We start from the raw sequence: 27903 nt of genomic DNA, 5'->3' as shown, positions 1-27903 counted from the left end.
ATTCCAATTTTCAATTTGTCCCTGTGTAAACAACTACAGAAATATCGATGTGATTTTATGCTTCTGTAAATAGATAATACATTTTCATTTGGAAATATCAGAAAATGACAAATGGCATGATTTTAGGAACAACCTACATGTATTTTAGCAATCGTAACAACTCTGCCTTCTCTGCCAAGCTTCGAGATAGACCACGTAAATAGTATTAGGGATATAAGAAATTACTATATGGCGATTAACACCATTTTCAATCCGGCCCATTGTAACAACAAGGAAATGGATAGTGTTAAATTAAATGTGCTTGTTTAAGAGAAGAGATTTATTGTAACATGAAAGAATGTTCGCATTTGAATATTTAGATGTTTTTTATACCTGAAGTACACTTTTTCCTCTAGAAAAATCGTGAACACACAGAAAATGTACTTGACAATAATCAAAATGGTCATATTGTTCATGGCATGCATCAACCAATATATCAAATTAAATGCATGTATGGACTAAATGTTAGCATTTTCTCAACCAGCTTACGATTACCCTATGTAAAGTAAGTTAGAAGTTATAGATTGCGTGTGTTTTCAGCTTTCCTTGCCATTCAAAAAAACATACCTATTCTGTTTAAAAACAAGAACATTGATTGCATTTTCTAGAACTCTGTGGGTTGTAATAGAGTGGGCGTGAGCTTGCCCCCCCCCCCCCCCCTCCCCCAGTCAGCTTTATCAGTTGATACCCATGCATGCCTTTGATGCAGCATTATTGGGTTCGGGCTGCAAACTCAACATTTTTGTGTAAAAAGTTATGTTGGGCTGGGATAGGGTGGTGACTTGCCACTCAATGCTCAATGAATAATATACCATACAAGTGCGTGGGAGTTCGTCCAAATCTTTGTGTTGGCTAAGTTGGCAGAACATGATTTGTCTTCAAATAGTATTTGATCACGATAGATCATGCTTCACATAGAGCTCACTTTTTCTTTTAGGCTTTGAATAAACACTCTCATTAAAAGATTCCATACACAAAATATTTATCTAAATCAATAATTATTAGTATATATGAGTAAATTGTCCTTTTTTATTAAAAAAATAACAACCAAAACAGTAACTGATAAGATACTCAAGTGAACATTTATTTTTGGTAAATAAAAGCCTAAAACAAACTATTTAGCTAGGTTACTAAGCTTTTCATCAATGTTCACCAGACCTTTTCTCAATAACACTTAACAACCTTTTTTGAATAATTTGCCTTTATAATAGATCACTGTTCACATAATGACTTTTTTAATGTCCAGCTCCATAAAATGCAAACAAGTATACTGGTAATTCGAATAACTCTCAGATTTGATCAACATGCTTATGTCCCTTAATCTTATTTCAAAAAATTAGACAAGCAATGATGGAGCCATCAGTATGCAATCCAATGTAATATTGATTATAATTTAGGTTTTGCTCCTATTTTTAATTTCATTTCTGTGCAAAGCCCTTTTAAGTGCATTGAGTATTTTGGGAGACTACACAATCTTTCTGTTTTTTACCCCTTATTCATGGCTTTAAGTTGCCAATACAAAATTAAATCTTAATTATAAAAATACTGAATGTCCCAGTCTTCACCATAAACTAACAAGAAGAGAACTAAAGCATAACTATGCAACCAAGTTATAGATCTTTCTATGCATTTTATTTGTCTAAATAAATCACCAGTCTCTTTGGCAATAACCTTATGCCTCTTGAGTACTTGGCTTGACTGTATGTTTTTTTATTACATTGTTTGAATGTTTTTGACTTGCACAAAACAATGATGAGGACACTATGCTTTGCCAAAACCTCAACACATTTTCTTCGAACAAGAACAAGGAAATTCAGAATAACTTTTATTACATCATTCAATGATTTTAGAAAATACACCCATACAATCAATGAAATAACAAGAGGGCCATGATGGCCCTTAAATCGCTCACCTGAGTAAAAGAGTTTAACCGTTGTAATCAATAAAGCTTGATATTTGTTCTCAAAGAATATTGAAAAATATACTGATCTAACATGTTGCCTGGATAATCAATGACAGGACTTGTCACAGTTGCCTGCACACTGACAGGACTTGTCACAGTTTCATGCACACTGACAGGACTTGGTGATTGACTTCACACTGACAGGATTTCATTCAGTTGCCTGCGCACTGACAGGACTTGATGAATGACTACACACTGACAGAATTTTATTCTCATATCTGCATACTGACAGGATTTTGTTCAGTTACCTGCACACTGACAGGACTTGATAATTGACTGCACACTGACAGCACTTGGTACAGATACCTGCACAATGACAGGACTTTTTTCAGTTGCCTGCACACTGACAGGACTTTGTTCAATTGCCTGCACACACACAGGACTTCTTCAATTGCCTGCACACTAACAAAACTATGTTAAATTGCAAGCACACTGAAAGAGTTTTTAGGATAGATACACAAACAACAAACAATGCACCATCCAATAAAATCAATAAAGTGCCTTAAGCTCTAATAAACAAATATCAGAATACATTAAGCACCTTCCACTAATATCATTGCTTCTTCCATCTATGTCAACATCACCTTCCTTCACATGTTCAAAACCAAATTTTCTTTAAATCCATAAAGGCTTATTCACTATCCACACAGAAGATAAGATTGTAGCTTAGAATAATCTACATGAAGTACAATGGGAAAGTCTGATTATTAAATTTATTATTTAGTAAAAATGAAATTCCTTCTAAAGAATAAAGTTTATAATAATTATTTGAATCTATGAACCAAAAAAAATGAGCAATAAATTTAAGTGACTGTTTAAGACTTAATACAATTTAAAATTTACTCCCTTGTTACTAAAATAGAAAAAAGTGGAATCTCCATCAAAAAGGGAGACCATGTAGCAAGATTAGCTGCCCTTGCTTCAAGAGTAAACTTTACAAAACTATCAGTTTTAACATTTTGATGTTGTTGGTCAATCATGATCTTTGGTGTATTTTTTTTTATAGAGGGTCACTTAAGGAAGCTTTCTGTAAAGTTTAATAGAATTTGGACTGGTAGGTTTAGAGGAGATATTTTTTCAAAGCAAAATAGGAAGTTAGCCATTTTGTTGTTGTTGCTGTAATTGTTGTTGTTGTTGATTAATCGTGACCCCTTGTTGTATTTTTGTAGAAGGTCACACAAGGAAGCTGCCTGTAAAGTTCATTGAATTTAGAACTGTAGTTTAAGAGGAGATGATTTTTAAAGCTAAAAAAGTCAGCCATTTTGTTGTTGTTGCTGTCATTGTTGTTGTTGATCAATCGTGACTCCTTGTTGTTTTTTTATAGAGGGTCACCCAAGGAAGCTTCTTGTAAAGTTTCATTGAATTTGAAGCGGTAGTTTCAGAGGAGATGTTTTTTTAAGCAAAACAGGAAGTCAGCCATTTTGTTGTTGTTGTTGTTGATCAATCGTGATCCCTTGTTGTGTTTTAGTAGATGGTCACCTAAGGAAGCTTTCTGAGAAGTTTCATTGAATTTAGCCAGGTAGTTTCAGAGGAGAAATTATTTAAGCAATTGTTGACGAACAGACGGACTGACTGACGGACGGACTGACGGCCAGACGCCGGACAAAGACCGATCACAAAAGCTCACCTTCAGCACTTTGTGCTTTTGTTACCTAAAAAAGTAAAAATATAACATTTAATCCCTTGTTACTAAAAATAGAAAAACTAAAAATAGACAATACACTGTTCAACAGAAAGGGAGACCATAGAGCAAGGTTTGCAGCCCTTGCATAAGAGTAAACTTTACATAACTAAAAAAATATTTTAACATCAGATTGTTGTTGTTGTTGTTGATCAATCATGACCCCTTGTTGTATTTTTGTACAAGGTTACCCTAGGAAGCTTCCTGTAAAGTTTCATTGAATTTGGACTGGTAGTTTTAAAGGATATGTTTTTTTAAGCAAAACAGGAAGTTGGCCATTTTGTTGTTGTTGTTGATCAATCGTGAACCCTTGTTGTAATTTGTAGGTCACCCAAGGAAGCTTCCTGTAAAGTTTCATTGAATTGGATTGGTAGTTTCAGAGGAGCTGTTTTTTTAAAGCAAAACAGGAAGTAGGCCATTTTGTTGTTGTTCTTGTTGTTAATCAATTGTAACCCTTTGTTGTATTTTTTTAGAGGGACACCCAAGGAAGCTTCCAGTGAAGTTTCATTGAATTTCGCCAGATAGTTTCAGAGGAGATGTTTGTTAAGCAATTGTTGACGGACAGATGATGGACAAAGACCGATCACAATAGCTCACCTTGAGCACATCCTGCTCTGGTGAGCTAAAATTGTATCAGTAAAATCACAAGTCATGTTATGTGCATTAAATTCAACTTAATAAAGACAAGAGCCGTCATAAGGCAGCGCGCTTGACTACGCCACTTTGACTTAAAAGTGAATACAATAACGATGTAATATTACCAAGTTTGGTCTCTTTATGTCAAACCCAACTAAAATAATTCAATACATGAGGTGACTTTGAAGCTGCCCTCCCACCAGCCCGCCCGAACAATGACCCAAGTCATTCAAATAACTTGATTTCCCATATGAAAATGTAGTTAAGAATATACAAATATGCCTTTCAAAAGAAATTTAAAAAAACAATAAAAAAAAAACAAGGGCCACAATTTGTATTAAGGGTTAAAATGGAGTTATGTTGCTTGTTGTAAGATGGTCGTAAATAATTTTGAATTTTATTAAGTGCATTGAATGAACGGTATAGAAGTTTTTTTTTATTAAAATCCCAACTTCCCCTTAACTTTTACTTGCCTAAAACTTTAACCTAAGTCAATCAGGGGCAATTGTATTAAGGATATGGAGTTATGTAACCTCATTGAGTAACGGTCCTGAACAATTGTGTGAAGTATTAAGTCAATTGAATGAAGGGTATAGAAATAATTAATAAATATCCCAACCTGCCCTAAAACTTTAACCTTAGTTCCATAGTCAATCAAGGGCCATAATTTGTATAAAAGATAATATGGAGTTATCTAACCTTATTATGTGATGGCTCTGAATAACTGTGTGAAGTATTAAGTCAATTGAATGAATGGTATTGGAGTTTTAAGTGAAAATCCCAACTTGCCCTAAAACTTTAACCTGCCCTAAAACTTTAACCTAAGTCAATCAGGGGCCATAACTTGTATTAAGGATAATATGGGGTTATGTAACCTCATTGTGTGATGGTCCTGAACAACTGTGTGAAGTATAAAGTCAATTGAATAAAGGGTATAGAAGTTATTTATAAATATCCCAACCTGCCCTAAAACTTTAACCTAAGTTCCATAGTCAATCATGGGCCATAATCTGTGTAAAGAATAATATGGAGTTATCTAACCTCATCATGTGATGGCCCTGGTGTGAAGTATTAAGTCAATTGAATGAAGAGTATTGTAGCGAAAATCCCAACTTGCCCCAAAACTTTAACCGGACGCCGACGCTGGGGCGAGTAGTATTGCCCACCTATTCTTCGAATAGTCAAGCTAAAAATTAATTTTAGTTGCAGTAAGCAATGCTCATCACTTCTAATAAACATTCTTACAGACTGAAAAACAAAACAACACAAATGGAAAAAACTGTTTGAAAGTCAGCAAGTATCTTATTTTAAACATAATCATTTCAGCCAGATTGCTACGCAAGCTGAAAGCTTGCATAATCACTCTCAAGTCTGTGGCCTTAGTAGAAACTAGTACAGACATCCTTTTTCTGAGGCCATCAGAAAGTATCTTGGTGGGGCTTGAACCGTCAATCCACAACCTTGGATTTGAGGCTGACACCTAGGCTTATCCTCTAGACCACATTCACCTTTTCACATTTTAAAGAGCCCAATTTACAATATGGCATGTGCCCTATTAGGACTTAATTATTTTAAATTGAACTAAACAAAATCGTTTTTCTTTAATTAATCTGCCAATTCCATCTGTTTCTGTTTCTGTTATCTTCTCTCCTTCTTATGAAAACCGTTTTAAGCATAGATGAATTCTTTACCACACAGTTGCATGAATATATATAAATATGCACTTTCCACAGTTAAAATGATCCACAGTGAAGAAATATGTGCCCGGATTAAATGTAAAGTTCACTCAAATACTCTGAAAAAGATATTTAACTATTTAAAAGTTGACTGCAAGAGGGTTACCACTGAGTAGCACTACCAAGCATAATTAAGGAGACTGGCTCTATCTAGGTTGTAAAGTAAATGTCCAGCTTCGGATTGTATTGCTACAAGCATCGAGGGTTTAATGATACTTTTTGTATTTACTAATCACTGGCCAACAGTTGACTATTATCTACAACTTCACATCAGTATGTAAGTCATCAAATATCAAGTTGTTCCACTGAACATGTTGTTCTACTTTGTTTACATCTTATACTTATTTTCCCTTCCAGATTGGCTTTGCAGTTGTGTTACATGTTTTCCATGTATTGCAGGTCAATCCTCAGTACAATGGCATATTTGATTGCATTCCACTGCCTGAAATAAAAATCATAAAATATAACGGAACTTATAGGAATGAGATTTTCAGATCAATTATTTTAAAAGCCTGTACAATAACATATATAGAAATTATTCAAAAACTATTAAGTGCCACACCATTTTAAGGCTGCATCCTCACCGATTTACTGTTCTGACCTTTTTTATTTTTGTCTTTTAACAAGCAAATTGGCAATTATTGTGCAAATGTCTAGAAAGTTATATTAGACTGCTGACATAATATCATATCACAGCCTTTTATATTCAAGTTTGAAAATTTGGCATAAATCCTTCAATTTAGTCAAATAAGGTCACACATAATTTGACAGATTTCAATTGTTTGGAAAACTGCTGAAAAAATCGTTTTTCCATGTTGCTTTAAGCCATCTATTTGTATATATTTAATTTAAATATTCACCTCCCTTACTTCTTTGATATCAATTAAAAGGCTTTTGAGATACGACCAAGAAGAACTGTCAACGACCAAGAAGAACTGTCAATCTGTGAGAGAGCAGCTTTAAGCTTTGGACCAAATTTAAGACTTGATGTAAAATGGAATTGTTATCATGTTGAAATTCCAATACAATGTTGATATAACCATCATTCTTTGTTGATTAATTGTACAAACATGCAAGTACATTTTGGTTAAAACCAGTAGGGTACTAATTGTTGAATAATTGAAAAAAACAAGCATTACCCCTTCTGCCATTTTTCATCAGAACAAGCCAGGAATTCTGAGCCGGCCACACCACTGGTACCATACTGCCCTTTGAAAATAACGATAAGATTGAAATTTAAATGTCTGCAATATTCATTGACACAGTAAAAATGTCAGCATCTTGCAATGTTTCTGCATCACCACCAATGGTTGATATTTTAGAATTTAACCTTGAAAGAAATGTGTGCTGGTTTTTGTGTTCAAACCCATTTTGCTAGACCACTAGCATGATGATCTAATTCATTTTGAGAGCTATATTAGTGAACAGGCATCCAATTGTGCCATAACATTGAGCTCTCAGTTATCAAAACACTCTACAACTTTGATGAGTAAATGTATTTAACTATGTCACTAACAGTCAAAGATTATATTTGGAGAAGAGGTATGTTTTAGCACGGACATATAAACCAAACGTCTATGGTTAAACTTAAAGAAAAGTAAATTTTAATTATAAAAAATGAAGTTTGTAAAAACACTGTGTTTATGCACCAGTCAATTGTAACCACTGCCCCCCCCCCCCCCCAGGTCCGGGGAATAGCAGGGACTTTGACTTTTGGTCAAGCCAACCCCGACTTAAATCCTTGCCCTTCGGGAATGTACAGTTGGTCAAATCCCCGCCAAATAACCCTGCACCCCAGGGACCCTAGGTAAGGTTCATTCCCCACTATATTTAAAGCGAAGATCAAACCAACGCATTCACGCGGCACTGCAGGGCCACCTGAAAGGTAAAAACACGGCCCGTTTCCTCGGCTATCCCCAGTATACCCCCAGACCTGGGGGGCCGTGGTTACAATTGACTGTAGCTACAATAATGAGCGATCAGGGATACTTTTTTATTATTTTGACATTTCATGTGTATCCCTGTCACGAGTCTGCCATAATCTATAAAACGTCAAAAGACTCATTGACGGCCATTTGGGTGGACTACAATTGACTGGTGCATTATAAGAAAGTCTTACCTATTATCAATCTAAGTAAAGTCAGATTTAGACTTATTTGTATTTCAAAGAAATCAAATTTATAAAGTATTTGTGTTCTTAATTTTTCCACTGGTCACTGGAGCTCAAAAATTATTATTTACTATCTCAGGATCTGTCAATTGGAAGCAGACTTAACCCCACCCCCTAAAAATAAAAGACATTTTCATTAAGTTTCTCATATGGGCATTTTTTATATTGTAATAAAATATATCAGGTATATAAAATAACACTTACACACAAATAGGTGGCAATAGTTCTCCCCTCACCCTGTCTTTGGTCTAACATATCGCTTGGGTGTTTGAACATCTCCTTGGTAGGCCATGATGGACCTTATCATTTCCGAGGCCAATTCCTGTTTGATACTGGCCGAGGTATTTTAGGAACTCAATGCTCCAGATGCCTGTGATTTCCACAATAGTACAAATGGCAATTTCAAAGTAAGGGGAAGTAACTTTTCAGTGATTAGTTGGAGCTAGCATTGATAAGCTCATCTTCAGTTTCGTAATCAAATTCTTGTAATATCGAATCACGGTTTGAACTTAAGCAATAGACATATTCTGATTTGCTATTTAAGAAGACAATTTGAAATCAAACGAAGTAACATTTCAGTGATAAGTTGACATTTACATGTTTAGTTTCGTAATCGAAATCGAGTTAGGCCCGTTTGCGGTTTGTTAGGCATTAGACACATAGCGGTTTGAAGGTTACACACCACCATTGTCATTTCCTCTATAATTCAATGTGAAACGATTATTTTTAGACAACATTTAAAGGCATTTCGAGCGAATGCAGACTATGATAAACATATATATTCTTAAAGTACACGCTTTAAATTACTCTTTAAGCCATTAAAAAAGGGGGGTCAAGTTATTCCTTAGAAAAATCTCTCCACTTGAAAAACAAACTCTAAAAATTGCACAGTCCGCCATGACAGTTCTTTCAAAATGACCTTTTAACTATAGGGCAGCAGTTTATGCTTAAATCACTATTCTAAATGATAAATCAAGCAATAATAGATACTCAAGGTATAAAAGTTTCAGGAATAATGATATTTTTGATTTACAGTGTATTGAGCATGTGAAAACATGTCTATCAGTCATAAAAACATTATTTTTTTATTGAGAATTTTCCACACAACGGAAGTACATATGACGCAATGGTAACGTCATACCTATAACTAAACCAGTCCCTGCATTTCTTATGAAAAACTCTTTCGATTAGTCCTTCATACATAAATACACCCAAAACTAGCTCAATCTGATAGTCCGTGTCAGGTTTTCCAGTTATACTGCCTGTCACCCAAGTGCCTGTGCGTCTGTATTTTCTAAGGCGTTTTGGCCCCAAATGCCATTCTTTGAGGTTTTTCAACTGAACCTCGACTCAAATGGCATTTTAAGCATCAAATGGGGCAGTTCTACACATCTTTGCACACATTTCAAGTTCTTTCAGTCAAATTTTCACCAAATTTGGACATTTTCAGTGCTCGTAAGGTTGCAGACGACTCATTTTTTTTACAAAAATAGGCGAGTTTTGAAAACCAGGAAATAGCATATTTTGATCAACCGGACAAGATAAATGCATTTAATTGTGAAAATTTGCCAGAAATAGTGAAATTAAATACATTTCTTGCCAAAAATGACACTTTTTAAACAAAGCAGTTTGGTCTCTTTTAGGTTACACACCACCATTGTCATTTCCTCTATAATTCAATGTGAAACGATTATTTTTAGACAACATTTAAAGGCATTTCTAGCGAATGCAGACTATGATAAACATATATATTCTTGAAGTACACGCTTTAAATTACCTTTTAAGCCAATAAAAAAGGGGGGTCAAGTTATTTCAAAATGACCGTATTACTATAGGGCAGCAGTTTATGCTTAAATCTCTATTCTTAATGATAAATCAAGCATTAATAGAAACTCAAGGTATAAAAGTTTCAGGAATAATGATATTTTTGATTTACAGTGTATTGAGCATGCGAAAACATGTCTATCAGTCATAAAAAAAAACATTATTTTTTATTGAGAATTTTCCACACAACGGAAGTACATATGACGCAATGGTGACGTCATACCTTGAAACATCATGAAAATAGCTAGCCAGTTACAGAAATGTAAATTACGATTTAACACTTTATTACAACGAATTAAACATTACATGAATGAAATGTATTGAAACAGATTATTAATAAAGCATATAAATGTTAACAAATTGCCAATATAATTTTTGAACCGAACACCGCTCCATACAGAGCGAGATGGCAGTCATCAGCAACAAACAAACCCAGCGTATCCTAACCCTGCGCAAATTGGCTAGGGAAACGTCGTAAATCTTGAATATTCATAAGCATTTTCCGACCAATGAAATAGGCGATAACAAAAAGGAAAAAAATCTCCCTTGTGAAGAGTTATCGGCGTATCTAACAATATCCTGCCTAAAATGATATGTAAGCCGTAATCTCATTGAATTATTTCGAACCGAGATTTGATCCGTAACTTCTTCGCCATTTCCACACCGCATGAGGTGCGTCTCATGCGACCAATCAAGCGGCTGGATTTCACCTTATTAATTATTCATGAGTACGAGATTTTTACAGCTGATTTACCCAGGGTATCATATAGGCTACTGTTATCCTACTTAAGGCCAAGTAATTCAGTCAACATAAATGCTGTAGTGTAATGTAACCTCAAATCATGTTTCCTCAATGTGTTTAGTTGTGGTAAAAAGATGGCCTTGACATAAGCAAAACAAGCAAAACAAACGGAATTTTACCTGTAGCTGTAGAATATATATATATATATATATATATATATATATATATATATATATATATATATATATATATATATATATATATATATATATATATTATATTACTTTATGTAAGGAACACAGATGTAAACGTTTGCATTTAACAGAAGTTCTCCTTTGTTTAGCTAATTCGATTTTTGTTTTGTAATGAATAATGAAATACACCACTGACTGTGACTAAATTATGAAATATTAACATTTTAAGTGGATTAACTCTTCAAGTGAACAGCGTAAGTTTGATTTTTAGTTTATCATTTAAGAATTGTTTCAGCATACTCCATTTCATTAAAAAAACAAAACCAACATTGATTTTTTCTTAGCCATTTTGTAAATAGAACGACCCGACCGTAACCGGAAACAGTATATCAAATTACGTCAGAATAACGCGGGAAGAGATCAATACATGATCTTATAATCAGTTTTAAATGTAAAATTGAAACTCTTATGACAACAATACATTAAACATATCATAAATAAACATTTTTTTAAAATGTTGATTGAAGTTATTCGGGACCTACAACACAAACAATAACACGATAATTTTTTTTTTCAATTCTCATGTATATTGTTATACGAGTACTCAATCCGAAAATATCCGATGATGTTGCGTTCATCGGATGATTATCGCATTTGCAGAAAGGCAGTTCGTTGAAGGAATGGAAGTTGAGGTATAAATATATTGATAATTTAATGCTTACACGCCAGCGTAACCGTAAGTGATTAAACGAGAGTTTGGAGAAATCGGATTGCATTATTTTACCATATTTTACTGATAAAGCTACCATTGATATCAATAGTATACACTCAAAAGTATAAAATTGAAATCTTCGTTTAGTTTATGTAACCTAGCAGATACGCTAATTTTTAAGTACATAGTGGATGCCATGATGGATGCCATGATGAATACCATGTGGCCTAAATATTTAATTGTTGCTTAAAAGTCAACCTAGTTCACAAACTGAAAAGAAAAAAACAACATGTTTTTACATGTATGCCATCATCTTGGATGTAACTTTTAAACAGTCTGCTAGGAACACTATGATTTAACGCTCAGTTAGGCTATACGGTTTTGGTGCTATCTTTTTCATGCATAGAAACGAAGAATGTGAAATTGATGAGTCAATAGTTTTTATGTTTAGTTGTTGAAAGATTATTTGTTTTACAAAAGCTTTTTTTTCAGTACAAAATACGTATTTGCTTAAGAACAAGTTTGACATTTGATGGAACCAAATGCTTTTTTAAAGTCTACAAACTAAATAAAGAGAAAAAGTATGCTTAAACAATAAGCGGTCATTTTCTTTAAACTAAACCGTGCAACGTTTTGTCAATATCATTATAACATAAATAAACAAGATATGTTTAAAGGGTGGCATCAAATGATATCGTAGAAAGTGACATAACATCCTGACGAATACAAACGTGCTTGATTTAATGAACTAACGCATCGGCTCCTGCATGCAAGGGTACTTGCAAAAAAGACATCGAATGGCTAGTGGACACAAGCACTGTCATCTACTAAGTTAGAACTGAAACAACATTGACACATGAGTGGCTGGTGAAGCAAAGCAAAGGCACCGGCAAACAAGCATACTTACGCGTAATAAACAAGCTTGTCACATATCTGGCCAGTAAACCAAAGCACCGACACCTATATGCAAGCGTATTTACACACAACATAAACACATGACTGGCTGGTAAACCATACCAACGAAACCTGCATAAATTAGTACGTAAATGAAACACACGCGTTTGACAAATGTTTCGCCTATAAACCAAAACACAGAAACCTGCATGCAAGCGTACGTTTACAGAACACATAAGCCTGAAGCTTGTCTGGCCAGTAAAGCAAAGCACCAAAACCTGCATGCCAGCGAACGTTAACAGAACACACAGGCTTGAAACATGTCTTGCCAGTAAACAAAAGCACCGACGCCTGCATGCAAGCGACGTAAACAGAACACACAAGCTTGACACTTGACTGGCCAGTAAACAAAAACACCGACACCTGCATGAAAGCGTACGTAAACAGAACACACAAGCTTGACTCATGAATAGCCAGTAACCAAAACACTGACACCTGCATGCTAGTGAACGTAAACAGAGTGAGAGGGACTGATCGGACGATACCTGATTTCGATGAAGTTAAGGATGTGGCCATGCCATTAGATAAACAGCAACACATTGTCATCGGCAATTACATACGGGCATTTGAAGGGAACATAGTCAACACGTCATAGGGAGAACGGCCTCATTTTAACGGCAGAAAACTTAATATAAGTTTAATGCGGTTATTTTAAAACTTGTGATGAACTGTCCCATGTATGGTACTATAATAATGTATGAAATATACCGTCACAAAGGTTGAGATATTGTTTCCGCTAGTCATGTTCATGTTATTGCGTTGCTATCATGGACTATCAATCCTGCCGGTTCCTTTGTTTAATTATTTTTGGGAATAACACACAATTATGCATAATCGGTAAGTTAAAATCATTGAAACGCTCGGAAATAGTCCTAATATTGTTTTCAAAAACAACAACATTTTGATGCTCCCACCGAAACAGGGCATACATTTTTGCAAAAGTCTGTCGATCGGATTGGCTGTCGGTCGTTGTGTCGTTTAATCGGTAAACCATGTCCTGTCCGCACAATAACTCGAGAACGATTTGACATTATTAGTGTTCGGTTGCTTTTAAATACTAGATGACTCATATGATTTATCTGTAGGTCAAAGGTCAAGGTCACTATCAACAGTCTTATGAAAACATAAAAGTCCGTACAATTACTTAGGATCAGGCAACTTTAGTAAGTGAATGACTTTGTCCAGTAAGTGAGTATTGTTTGTGAGGTCAGTAGGTCAAATTTGATGATTAGCGATTTAATTCAATGAAAGCTGAGCACAATAACTTGAGAAAAGTGCAACTTATGACTATGAAACTTAAGAAGGATGTTGGCATCGACCAGTAGAAAACCTCTATTGATTAAGGTCAGTCAATCAAAGGTCCGGATATCGAACGCGATAAACAGGCTTATGAAACCTATGTCCGCATATCTACTTGAGAATTATTTTAACATTGAACTAGGATTATGAAACTTAACATATTTGTTGTCTTGGTCAGTAGATGCTTGTTGTTGACGTCATTAGGTCAAGGTCACTGTCAACAGTCTTATATAGATTTTAACCGCACAATAAATTGAGAACGGTTTTACCTAGGACGCTGAAACCTCAGAGGTACGTTGGCCTTGACCAGTAGATGATCCCGCATTTGTAATAGGATCAGTAAGTTAAAGTTTCTGGTCATAGTCCACAGTCATTTTGAAAACATATTTATTATATAAATATCAGATGCAATGGAGGATGAGAGCCTATAATGTAAACTCGAGAATCAGTTTTTTTCACAAGGGAGTAAATTTTGTTTTCTGCAAACATTCGAATCGATCTATTTGAAATTCCAAGTGCGTATTATTAGAACCACGCGAGGGTAACATCAGTAATATCACGTGGTGAAGAGAGTTATGTCAGGGTTTCAGTAGGGATTGGCCGGCTTATGTCGTGTACATAATAATTTAACATGGGCAGGTCACTTGATTTATGATAAATTCAGATATGAACGAAGAGAGAAATGTTTTCTTTGCATCATGTTACAAAGCATCTGTTCATACAAAAATATAAATAAACAACTGAATTATGTATATATGAATTATATACAGCATACCGTCATAAGGTTGATAGAAAATAGCGTTTTGGTTATTAACAAATTAAAAATGTAACAAAAGGTCATCAGCTGATATATTTGAAGAAGAGTGTTAAACAATGTGATCATTTTCTTTTAACCTTCTCTGATATGCCATATAAATAAGTATTTGACAGTCTTAAGCATTTAATACTATTAAGGCAGAAGGGTGCCCATGCTGGTCTCTATGATATAAGGAGGGTGCTTCAGAAAAAAAAAACAGTGTGCAACGTCCTTCTGTAAATCTTTAGGTATGAGAGTTCAGCGTTTCTCCATAACTTTTGCAGAAAACTACCGGTTAATAAAGTAAATTTTACCTTTAAAGTGGGGACTACGGATTTTGCAAAAAAAAGTAGGAGCAAGCGAACGAAACAAAATATTTATTGTTTTATATTTAAGGCAAATCAGAGGCAAGCGAAAATAAAAATAAAATAAAAAATGAATATTTCTTACCATATTTAACATACAACTATGTTAAAAAATGCTCTTTAATTGTAAAATGGTTTTCAGTTATACATGAAAAGATTTAATTGTATCACATGAAAATCTGTCTCAATATTTAGCAAATGGCAATAAGATCCAGTGCTTATTGAATTGTGGGAAAATATAATTGAAGCAGTAGCAAACAAATCTGCAAATGTGGCACTGGACATTAAATTAAGTGCAGGTGTTGCATTAAAGATGTTTCCGTTTCAAAACCTCGCCTTGACCACGAACCTATAGTTTATATGCCACTTCATCACTAATTGATGAAAGATCCGGGGAAAAGCGGGGACTTTGACTTTCGGTTCAGCCAAGCCCAGGCAAAGTCCCCGCCCTGCGGGGACGAACTGCTCGTGAAACCCCCGCAAAATCCCACGCACCAAAGGAATTCTAGGTAAGGCCCATACCACGCTATATTTGGCTGGAAGACAAAACCAACGCATTCATCCGGCACTGCGGGGCCATCTTGAAGGTAAAAACACGGCTATCCCCGATTTACCCCTGGGGCCGTGGCTACAATTGACTGATCCATAAGAACAAAGAATTTAGAAAATTAAAACAGTCATTATACTTAATACTTATAAAAGGTTTTAATTTCTGATTTTACTGATGTTATTATAATACTGAATGTGTAGATACAGACTGTTTCTAAAACATTTACAAGTCCTACTTTTTTAACTTTTTAAAACACTTTGCGCTTCCCGGACATGATTTTGTCCTGACACGAGGAACGTTTGCGCGAGAAGAATGTTAAGCATGGACATTCCTTTTTAAGTAAAAGAAATTCAGAAAACATGGAAATCCAGAAGAATACAAAAAAAAAATCCGCGCGGCAAAATAATATGTGCGTTTATTTTTTTCGTTTGTCGAATATTAGGTGCGGCAAATCTGACGAGCACATGATCAATTGATTGTTGCCTTATACTGGATATGTATAGTTGTGCTTTTATTGATAAATGACGAGAAAAGTGCGCGGATGAATACTCGTTTCATTGGTTTTTGCACTTCTCATCCCAGTGAACTGACCGTTCCAAAACGATCACTGGAACATTTATCAATCACGATACTTTTATGTACGTAAAAAGTAGATCGGTCTTGTTTTGTTGTACTTTGACGTAGCATGAGTCTCTATGTGTATTTTAAGGCGACCGCACCGTGTTCCTAAGGTAATTTTTTAATATTTGGCTTTTGGAATGAAGTACATGTTCTGCATATTTTTTTTCAGGTATTGAATTGACGATTGATAAAAACAGTTTTATAGAAAACTCAACGGTGAGCATGAATTGCTCAACAGACACAACACCGGAGAATATTTTAATGTTTAACACTCCTGGTATCACACCGTATGCACGCATCATTTATGGTGCAGGGGAGTGTCATGTCACGATATATGAACACTCTATACTATCTCAGTGTAAATGTGTCAGTAACAAAGTATTTACATGTGTAAGCAAACGATTAAATCGAATGAAACACGGTGATCTTCTGGAATGCAACGTTTTGGGTGGAACCGCCAGCAATTATATTCGAATCGACATACAAGGTATGTTATATCCGACTTTCAGAGCAAAATACAAATATTATAATATTATATGAATTTAAAATAATACGAATTCAAAAATTATTTTGATTCTACGTATCTAATGAATGTTTATTTTAGAATTGTTGGCTATTTCAGTGCCAGTTCAATATGCAAGCATTCCGCGAGATATTCCGGACATATTAACCGTGGACGAAAACAAACTGGCGTCTTTGACTTGTCAAACAAACGGTATTCCCGCAGCAGACATCACTTGGTTTTGGGACAACTCCATTCTTTCTACACTAGTTAAAGACGTGCAGATTTTAGATAATATAAGTCAAGGTATTAAGGTCGAAACTGACAGGACGTTCTCTGTAACGAGCAATTTGACATTCAACGTAAACAGGTCCCACAACCGAAGGGTGATTTATTGCCGAGCTAGAAATATGAACTCGCAACTCAAAACCAGTAGGAGGATTCAACTTAATGTAAGATGTAAGTAACGTGTTTATGTATTTCTTACACTGGATCATTCCATTCAACGTGATCCACATTGCAGTTTATGACTATATTGAAATCTTAATTTCAAATCAAATGTTCCTTATGATACACTCTATCAAATTCCTCAAAGCCATGTTAGTTCGTAAAAAAAAATTGCTAACAGGGGGCGGGACTAGTTTTCACAATAATACTTTTATCAAAATTCTTTCGTCAGAAATGGATTTCAAAATAATTTCAGAGATGTTCCTTATATGGTTTCTTATTAAATTCCATCAAGCCATGTTCGTTCGTATTAATACTTGGCAGACAGGGGGTGGGCTAGTTTTTACTGTATCAAAAGCTTCCTCTCAGAAATATCAGAAATATGTTCAAATGTATATAAGGTGGCCTCTTATCAAAATCATTGTTTTATCAAAATCAAAAGCCATGTTGGTTCGTAAAAAACCTTGACCGACAGGGAGCTTGGCAAGATTGCACAACTTGACAATATGGAAAACTTCTCTTCAGAAACCGTCGGCCAGATTATTAGATTTTTAAATAATTTCACAAAAATGGTCTTATGGTAGCTCTTTATCAATGGGCATAGAGTGAGCTGACACCTCAATATTTAATACAATATAATGGTTGACACCACCGAGCGCTATCCCCATGTATATATTACAAGGGGCGTTCAATATTGAATGCAGCTATATTCACCAATTTCAACTTGAGCACTACCTATTATATATTTATATTTAGGATAATCACAATTTCTTTAAAATAATACCTTTGAATTAAGAAATTATATGAGTGATGTTTTGAAGGGTTCTTTGCCTGAAACATTTACATACACGATGTCATACCATAGAAAGGCTCTTCATGACCAGCAGAATTACAGTCGAATCCTGTTGTATTGAAAACGTTTTTATTTTTTTTAGATATATAGAAGAATGGCTGATGAATCGAAACTGTTTTAATATATTGCCTAAACTTTGACATTCTGAACATATACAAGACATGTTTCATTATATGATGAACAACACTCGTATTATGATGATTTTAAAGAACAGTCTAGAGTTTTTATCTCATAATTATAGTGAAACATATGCATATTTATTTAATAATGCGAATCATTTAAAGTGCTTTTATTAACCAGCGTATAAAGCAAGGCGTTTTTCATGGCATTAAAAATCAAAGTACTGAAAATATTGTTGGAGACGGTTGACATAAGGGCAATGTACCTTGTCATGTTACCTGGAGAGGCAGATTATTATGCTTCCATGGTGTGGATTATATCCTAAAGGCTTTAAAATGGTTCATTAGATATGTTAATAAACACTTAATAAGCTAATAGGAAATGTTCCTGTTGCTTACTCAATGGCTAAGAACAACTTCATGAAACTTCCAAATTTGTGCAAAATGTCCAAAACTATTGGTATAATTAAAACGAAACATCCATAATATATCTGGCTAACTGTTATATATTGTACTGTAAAACTTATCTTTTTGCTTGCGAATACATTCTATCTGTAAACATGTTCAAGCTCAAAATTAGTGTATTGCCAGTGTCTACTGTGGATTTCATTGTATAAATTGCCAAAATGGAAACATTTCCATTTGCATTTTTGTTCGTGGGATGGGACCGCTTTATCTTTTGCGGAGTGAGGTGGGTGTCAAATGTTGTAAATAACCTTTCACCTTATCATTCATTGTAAGACTACGATGAATACCCTCTGAGATATCACAGGTGTAGTACAGTATCACTTTTACGTTTAAACTGACACACGATTTCTGAAAATGCATATTAACACGAAGGAATAGGTTCCTCAAGAAACGAATCTATCTTATACATATTTACTAAATTGATAACAATATAAAAGAGAAAGAAATCGATGATCGACTCACATGCCAAGAAATCCTATCCAATTTTCGATTAAGAAGGAAACCCCTGTATGCCAGCATATACCTGGATTTTAGCAGCATATGAATAATGTTCCATTCAGTAGTTTTGTGCTAAGGATTAAAGGGCTGACTTGGTTCTCCATGCAATTTTTATCAGTTATCTGCTAACAGCTAATTAATTTAAATTTAATGGCCATTACGACCAGCATGAATCGCAGGGGAGCAATGATTTTAAATGACCAACATAATCGGTTCAGTTCAGTGGGGAAATATACCTATCTACAGTAATGATCGTTGGGAGTCATATTATCATTTGGGGGTGGGTCAATATTTTACAGAAAAGGAGTCACTAAAGGACAGCGGCCATTGTCGTGGTTTTATGTGAGTCAAAATATGTTCTTTCACCGGTCATGGTATGAAGATAATTCCAGATGAACACAAAACTAAGCAATTCTCTACATCAAAAACCAATCGCAATCAGTTATACGAAAATGCATTTTAAACGCCTCGGAATGTGTTTATGATGATGTGAACACAATTGAAGTAAATTTAACATTCGGAGATTCAGTTTTGCCAATATGATGTATTTTTTCAAGTTTGGTTTGTATTTTTTCCATTTTTCATGGTGCATACGTTTACTTACAAACACAATTGTTTTTACGGTGAAAAAAAGCTTTTAGAATGAATAATAATAGTGTGTTTTTTGTTTGTTATAAAATGCGAAACCAATTAATCTGACATTGTAAAATCATTAGTTAATCATACCCTTAAATATAATAAGACCTATGAGACGGCCAGATTCCGATAAAATGCAATACAGGTTACATTTACATTTCAAATAAAACGGTTGGTTAAGCATACCATTTTCATTAACATCTGTCATATGTTTAAAAACATAATGTTACTCATTAAATACAACATATGTTTGTATAAGTAAATAAAAAGTTTTATTAAATTAAGTACTAAGTAATGATGTCAAACACTTGATACTACAGCAACTGCCTAAAAATGATAACATGATTAAACACATGGTGAGATTCTCGGTCAATTAGGGGTTAGTGTGTAGGTGAAATTGACTCTCGTGTAGAAATGAAAAATGGAAACATTGGCTGGTATTTCTTGGCATGATTTCACATTTTTCTGTAAATCAAAGTCTTTAGATATGTAATACATAATGCATATTCAAGTGTTGTAAATAATATTTTGAGAGTGGACATGAGACTGAAACTTAAACAAGTATTTTGCAACCAAAAGACGAATTTTAAATATTAAATAATGAATAAACTGTATGCCATTTAGTTCTGCCGACGACTGGGATTTTGTTTAGCGGTGGCCGTGACTTTTATATGATCCGAAATTCACCAACAATACAGACACTGGAATGCTCTGTAAAAGGTGGTAATCCATATGCAGACTTGCATTGGTCTTGCTACCATGGAAACCAGACAAAGTTCAACGATTCTTCGGGTGCTATTAGTACCGTTACGTGGAAGGCAGAATTGCACAACGATTCTATTTGCACCTGTTCTGCATCGCACGATCTTGGATGGACAAGTGTTGAGCAAGTCTATATCCATGCATTATGTATGTATTATTAATGGTTTTAAATATTAGTGAAACTTTAAGGTGATTGTTAAATACCTCTGTTTAACTACAATTTAAATTTAATTTACGAATTTTGTAATCCACCATACAAACCGATCTGCAATATTGGAACGACAACTATAACACACGGTTCAGTTGATGTTTCTCTGGCATCCGACGTTACCATGACATGCCACAAGCGATTCTTAATAAATCTAATATATCGAAAAAACTATGTCGTCAAGCTTATGAGCAATAACGGACGGAAATAAGTATAAATCTCATGGACATACTGAACGGGTGACGTACATCGTCACAGGACAACATCATAATGTTATACCATACTATTCATATTTTTTTTAAATGCATTTTCGATTTAATGCTGAAATCGTTATTATTGTGTTAAAAATTAACAAATATTTTACATTTTATTTTGATAATGATATTGCAATATAATTGAGTGTGTTAAGTTTGAAATAAAATGTTTATAAAACATAATTGCACACATTGTTTTAAATAAGACTTGCCAAAATTATGCCTTTACTTAACTTTTTCTTCGATAAGCTGTCCGTCCGGTAAGGTAATTAATACACCACATATAGTTGTTATCAAGAACGACAGTGTCACTCTCGTCTGCATACCTGTCATTCGTTCTTTTCATGGAGAGACAGTTAACAGTTATTAAGAGTTGACCGACGATGAATAACGTGTCTGCATTGCATCAAACACCCCTTTTTCAACTTTTGAACAGCAAATAATAATAGCGCTAAACTAAAAATGGATGTTTGTGTTTGTATCGTGTATATCGATTTTCATATTAGTTTGTTGGCATTCTCTAAATGTATTGATAGACAACATACCTTGATTAAATGTTTCCATTTCAGATCCACCTACGCCTCCTTTTATTCAAATAAACATGTGTAGAAACATGAGTGTCCCAAATGGAAGCTTCATTAATGTTCTACGCGGTGATCAAGTGGATATCGACTGTTCTTCAAGCGGAAATCCCCCACCGACTTATTTCTGGTCAGATAGTTTACAGTCAAGTAAACTTTACATACAAAATATGTCGGAACATCTCGCCTTCGAGTATTTCTGCACTGCCAATAATAACATGGATGCTTCGTATGACAAGAGTATTTCATCGTCCATTACTTCAAGTTTTCACCTTGATGTTTTGTGTAAGAATTTATTCCTGTTTAAAACTTACGTTAAGGTGTCGTTAGCATTTAGTGTTCTTTAAGTTGCCTTCTTGTATGGCTTTTATTTTCTGGATAATGACATTTTGCTATTGATATCTTCACAATAAGAGAGAAAATGGAATTCAATATGAAAAGGCAAGAGTCTGGTGCCATTTCAGCAAGAAATTTAGAGCGATTTCATGCCTAGGTGAGGTTTTGTACAACAAAGAACTACCGTTTAAAATATATCCTATGTACAAAATTGCTCCTAGGATTATTGATTTTACAAATTTTTAATATTTGTCAGGATAAGTTAAATTGATAGCATCCATGAATAACGAATGAAAGGACAAAGTGCAATTCATTGTAAGACCTAACATAATTTCACAGATACAATTTTAATATGATATTGTGAAAGAGCTTTGTGCGACTTCTATTATTCCGGTATTGCTGATTTATATAGTTGTGTCAAGGCTGTTTAGATATTTTACGATTGTGCAATCATTATGGTAATTATGGTAAAGAAAGATTCACTATCCGGTAAATTAACATGACCTACAAAAACATTGCAAATATATTATATATGGGATAAGTTAATTGTCTTGAAGTATTTATTATTGATAATTGTGATATTTGAGAAACGACAGACATTGTAGTAATTCACTGCTTGACTGAATTTTCGAGCACTTCTTTCTTTTCTTTCTTTCTTTCTTTCTTTCTTTCTTTCTTTCTTTCTTTCTTTCTTTCTTTCTTTCTTTCTTTCTTTCTTTCTTTCTCTTTTTTTCTTTCTTTCTTTCTTAAAAAAAAGAGTTCACACGTTTATGCATTCCCTAATGTGTTGACGAATATTTCTGTAGAACAGTTAAAGAGCTTTATATTGTAGATCCACCAAAGTTAACGAGACGAACAACACCAGTTGTGGTCATTGAAGGGAGTAACCTCAGTTTATCCTGTGACTCAAAACCGGGAAACCCAAATGCCACATCATTTATTTGGACAAGTACAGAACAGCCTTACAGAAATACATCTGGTCAATGCCTCACCATACAGAATATATCACGAACAGAAGAAGGTGTATTTACATGTGTTGCTGAAAATATTATGCACCCGACTGGATGTCCAGAAGTACATGGACGCGATATGGAAAACGTTCATGTGGATGTTCAATGTATGTGTTCTAGTTTTAGTTATAGTTTTAGGATACCAACCAATGCCTAATATCACAAGGGCCTCTCTATTCTAGAGGAACATGTTGTAGGTAGGGTTTTATAACTGTTGAAGGTCTATAGACCACGGTTTCAACAGAGTTTTCTTCTGATTGAATTACTAGTTATTAGTATTCTAATTATATCCGCACAAATCAAAAACAAATGAGACGTCAATATCAACCAGTTAACAACAGACAATGTTTTTTATTGTGACTATTGCGGCACAAAGAGCAGTGCAAAGAACTGCTTCATACAATATCGGATTTACGTACATAAACGTCTTTATTATTTGTTAAAAATATTTACTTTGATTTGTATTAGATACTCATTGGATTATCACATTTAAAAATCGTCCTTACTGAAATATTACACTAGTAAATGTGCAGAGTGTGAAACAGTACATGTGCATCTCCACATTTTCATTTTTGCGACATGTGGAAAAATGCTTCTAAGCATACACTTTAAACTTAAATAATGAGTTTGAAATATTTGCAGTAAATCTTCTTTCAGTTTAATAAATATGATTCAAATTTTATTTATAAAATCATATAATTTTTTATCGAAGCTCATTATATTCATGTTTGTCATTTAGTAACCAGAAGTCAAGTCAAGTCTAGTAAGTCAACAGAAACATGTTTATCTGTTAAGGTTGAAATTATGTTTAATGTTACTCAATAACGCTTGTAAATTTAACATTCCCGCGTAAAATTATAACAGGTTGTTTCAGTGTAAGGTCGTAATATATTTCATCGATTGAGGACCAGAAGCTTTATTATGTTTAATTAGGTTTGGTGTTCATGTAGTGAATTTGTTGCGATCTTACATTGAGCCAAACATTTTTTCTGCTTTGTTTATTCATAAAAGGATATAAAACGACAGGTAATTGCACTTTGTCAGTCGAATGTGCCCGATTGCTTGCGAATGTAACTGGGTCTCAGCCCAGTGCGCACTGACGTTCATCTTTGAAGTGAGATCGGGCTAAAATTTCAAAACTGAAAATATTAAATTATTATTCACAGAAAAAGATTAAATTGTTACTCACTGAAAAATATGAAATTGTTATTTGTTAAATATATTTGATAAATCGCTTTAAATCACTTATAAAATGTTATCATCAGCTGCCCCGATAGTTTTTCCCCATAATAACATCTCACTTGTTGCACAACATTATCGTTATCTCATGTAGGGAAACGTTGACAATATACACCTTTTGAGGGTGCATATATTCTATATGGCTTTGCACGATATGCCATCTTTGGATGTAAAATAATATGCGTGCCAGTATAACAAAAATAGATTAGCTGTGTTGAAAATGTTCAAAGGTTTCATTTACTAAATTTAGTTTTAGATGTGAAGGAAACATTGAAACTAAAGAAAAAAGGCGTTAAATCAAAACTATGGATCTACATGAAAGCATTGATATAAGGCAAAACTAAGACAGGATAGGGAACGCACCAACCTTCGTTTTTGACACTAATTACGTTTAACAATGTATCAATAAAATACAAAAGTTGTCTAAGATTTGATATTTTTTAAAGATCTTCCCACTCAGATATAATATATATTCATATATGTCAGTCCCGTAAGAATGTCTTAAATGATGTAATATGCAAGACTTATTTCTAATGAGCTGTCAGTTAACTTGCTTATGTGACATCGAGGACAATGCTAAATTCCTGTGGTTAGAGCCGACTTAGCCTTAATAAGTTTATTTATAAATATATTGTATTCGTTGTGTCTATATATCTATTTTGTAATGTTATTGTTTCATTTATATTCTTACAAGAATGTGTTTTGCGTCTGTGTTTTTCAGATAAAGCGTCAATTAAAACGTTCACAGTTCTAAACAACACTGTCAATCACGGTGATAACCTTACTTTGGCTTGTGATGTGGATAGTGACCCCCCTGCTAGCATATCCATTGTATCCCCTACTGGAGCCCGCCTAGAATATATTGAGGGAAATAAGTTACATTACAGCAAGAAAAGTTCATGCTTAGAGGACATAGGTCAGTTTACGTGTGTATCTGCAAACAAGCACAACCATTTGCAACCCGAAAAAAGAAACGTCGCAGTAGATGTCAGATGTAAGTATGTGCACAACTTATACGAATCGGTTTCAATATTAACGAGCTAATTATGTATATTTCATACATAACACAACATTTCGCATCGCATGTTTAAAACAAGTATTGATAGAAATAAATGCGCATTGCGTGGATAAATGCGATAACAACGACCAAAAATTCACCGGTTCTAGTCGACATGTAGCTATAATTTAATACTTATTTGTAAAACAAAGTAGTGTGTGCAATGCAGTTGTGTACAATGACTTTTATTTAAGGATATATGTAGGTTTCTGGGCAAAAAGTATGACTCAGGCCTCGCCCATTTCTTCCATTCAGAAAGCTTATTATACTTGCTAACTAAGGCAAATGATGCCCATTCCTCAACATGAGCAATGACACAGCCGGTGTGTATAAATACGTGAACGGTATTTCACTAAAAAGCGTTTGAGTGAATTTCATACTTGGGCACGAGCATGTTGCATTCCAAAAGTATGCAATACACACCACACTTGATCCTCCTGGACCTGTCAAATCATGCTAAAGGTAGAGTCGCTTTTGTCTGTTAAAAAACACAAAATTAAAGCTTGCATCTTATAAATGGACGTAGAAGGCATTTTCGACTGATCAGCCCAGTAATATTTCGTTCCCTACCTCACAGTGGTCTATTAAACCAGCTTTCCTCATGTCATCTATAAAACATAAGGAGGACCACCAAGGTTGTCATTCTCTAGGACAAACACATCGCAAATAAAGATAAATGTGTTGTCAAATCAGCCATCTGCCATTAAATTCAGAGGGCAACAATTTTAATATGGCACAACAAGATGAATTTCACGAGAAGCGTAGCCACAAAATTGACTTATGATGTCCATGTGGTAAAATATATTTTAATCTTATACTGAAACAAACCATATTTTTTATTCTTAAATGGGATATAAAATCACATTTTATCGTAGTTTTTAAAAAAAATACGCAAAATTTTATCCGAACTTTAAGTAATATCGTAAATAACGACGTTGGAATTGTTTCCCAGCACTGTGCGCGCTAAATTTTGAATTATACATTAAAGCGGGCTAAAATTCCATAAACAGTAATATCTATCAATAGCGTATAATATTAACATATATAACGAGAACATAAATGCTATTTACAAACTCGGATCCCCGTTGCCTGACAACCTTTTCCATATAATAGCCATCGTCTCTGGTTATTCTCCTTTAATTCCAATTTTTATGCATACGTTGTACTTTTCTCATGTCTAAACATGTTTAGTCGTCTACATGTCTTTCAAAGTAATGGAGCAGAATGCGTCGTTTTGTTTCCATGAATATAATGCATGCTAACAATGACTTCCATGCCACCCATCGTTCAATCTATACGAAGAAAAAAGTTATCCTTTTAGACTATCACCTGTGCCAAATGAATCCATTTTGAATGAATATCGGTTTTAATAGACATTATTAAATTACTTTTACCTTCGATAGGTTCCTGCAAATTTCGCTCTCTGATTTCTTTGACACTATATAAGATATAAACGTAACACAGTGTGGTCTTTAAATTATTTTGAGGAGTATATAATATAATTGAGTGATTTGTGGACACAATGCTTTACGCTTCATCATATATTTCAGGTTCGCCTATATATCCATCTGATTTCAATCAAATTACAACAATCGAAAGTAGACTTGGGGAAACGGCAGTCCTTAGTTTCCGTGTATTTTCGAACCCTCCACCAATCCACTTAACATGGGCAAATCTTTCAAACAGTTTGCACAATACAATAAACACAACCTCATCGGACAGTAAAATAATCAACACCCCAGATAACATGTCATCTACCCTCATTATAACAAACTTACAACCATGGGACGCCGGCAATTACTTTGTCAGGGTTGAAAACGAAATTGGAAGCAAGAACGAAACGTTTCGCATTATTGTAGACAGTAAGTGAAATTATTAATACTTGCATAAGTCTTTCCGAAACGGTCGATACAAGCGAAATACATTTACAAATTCACATCGACAACTGATGCAGTTACTCCAACAACAAGTAATATCATCACTTTAACTGTACACACAGACAAGTTGTAGCAAAAGTCAAAACCATTAACAAGAAATAATGTGTTATTATCATGTATCTTACAGCCAAATCAACAACAATTGCCACACCCGCGATGATCTTAGGCGCTGTCGGTTCTTTTGGTGCTTTAACGGGAGTAGTCATCATTGCAGTTGTTGTGTTTGTCTTGTATAGGAGGATAACAATTGTTAAAGGCAAGTAGTTATACATTTCTTTACCATTTGACCATGCCATGATTTGTGCTTCTCGTCGATCCAGATATATTATTTTCATAATCATAGGCATATGTTTTTAATTTATTATCATTTTTAGTTATTGTTTGTTTGCTATATAAGTGTGTCTAGCAAATAACACAGATTGCTGACCCTGATTTATTTTAAATGTTAATCATATGATAAGTGCAGCCAAATAGACATATCATCAATAAGTATGACAACGAGAAGTGAGCCGTGACTTCACTTACAAGTGTAGGGTTAATGTTATCAAAGATACTTGAATTCTTGGTAGTTACAAGAAACATTTAAGAATAAGTAGGTTTGATAGTGGTTAAGTTGATTTGAATCTGCAATTAAACGACATTAATTCGATATCTTGTATACACCTAGTATTCATCGAAATTTCTAGATCGTATGATTTTCTTTTGTCTTAAGCT

At 34.3% G+C, this 27903-nt stretch overlaps 1 protein-coding gene and 1 long non-coding RNA gene across 3 annotated transcripts; one reads left to right on the top strand and one right to left on the bottom strand.

Moving 5' to 3' along the window:
- Nucleotides 1-1863: 1863 nt before the first annotated feature.
- On the bottom strand, nt 1864-8614 carry LOC128234906 (uncharacterized). 2 transcript variants are annotated; one of them, XR_008261064.1, is made up of 3 exons: nt 8430-8614; nt 7195-7264; nt 1864-6497 (listed from the first exon to the last, which is right to left on the bottom strand). It is a non-coding gene; the product is annotated as an uncharacterized LOC128234906 (long non-coding RNA). The 2 variants fall into 2 exon arrangements; XR_008261065.1 differs by having other exon boundaries at nt 7195-7259.
- Nucleotides 8615-16629: 8015 nt separating this feature from the next.
- On the top strand, nt 16630-27453 carry LOC128235643 (hemicentin-1-like). Its single transcript, XM_052950447.1, has 8 exons — nt 16630-16769; nt 16905-17243; nt 20430-20714; nt 21599-21895; nt 22779-23063; nt 24917-25189; nt 26803-27114; nt 27317-27453. The coding sequence occupies exons 1-8, from the start codon at nt 16694-16696 to the stop codon at nt 27451-27453; spliced, it is 2004 nt and encodes a 667-aa protein (XP_052806407.1). The 5' UTR covers nt 16630-16693.
- Nucleotides 27454-27903: the final 450 nt, after the last annotated feature.

This window comes from Mya arenaria, chromosome 5, assembly GCF_026914265.1.
Source record: "Mya arenaria isolate MELC-2E11 chromosome 5, ASM2691426v1".
NCBI classification, from domain to species: Eukaryota; Metazoa; Mollusca; class Bivalvia; order Myida; family Myidae; genus Mya; species Mya arenaria.
This window is presented reverse-complemented; position numbering and strand designations above follow the sequence as displayed.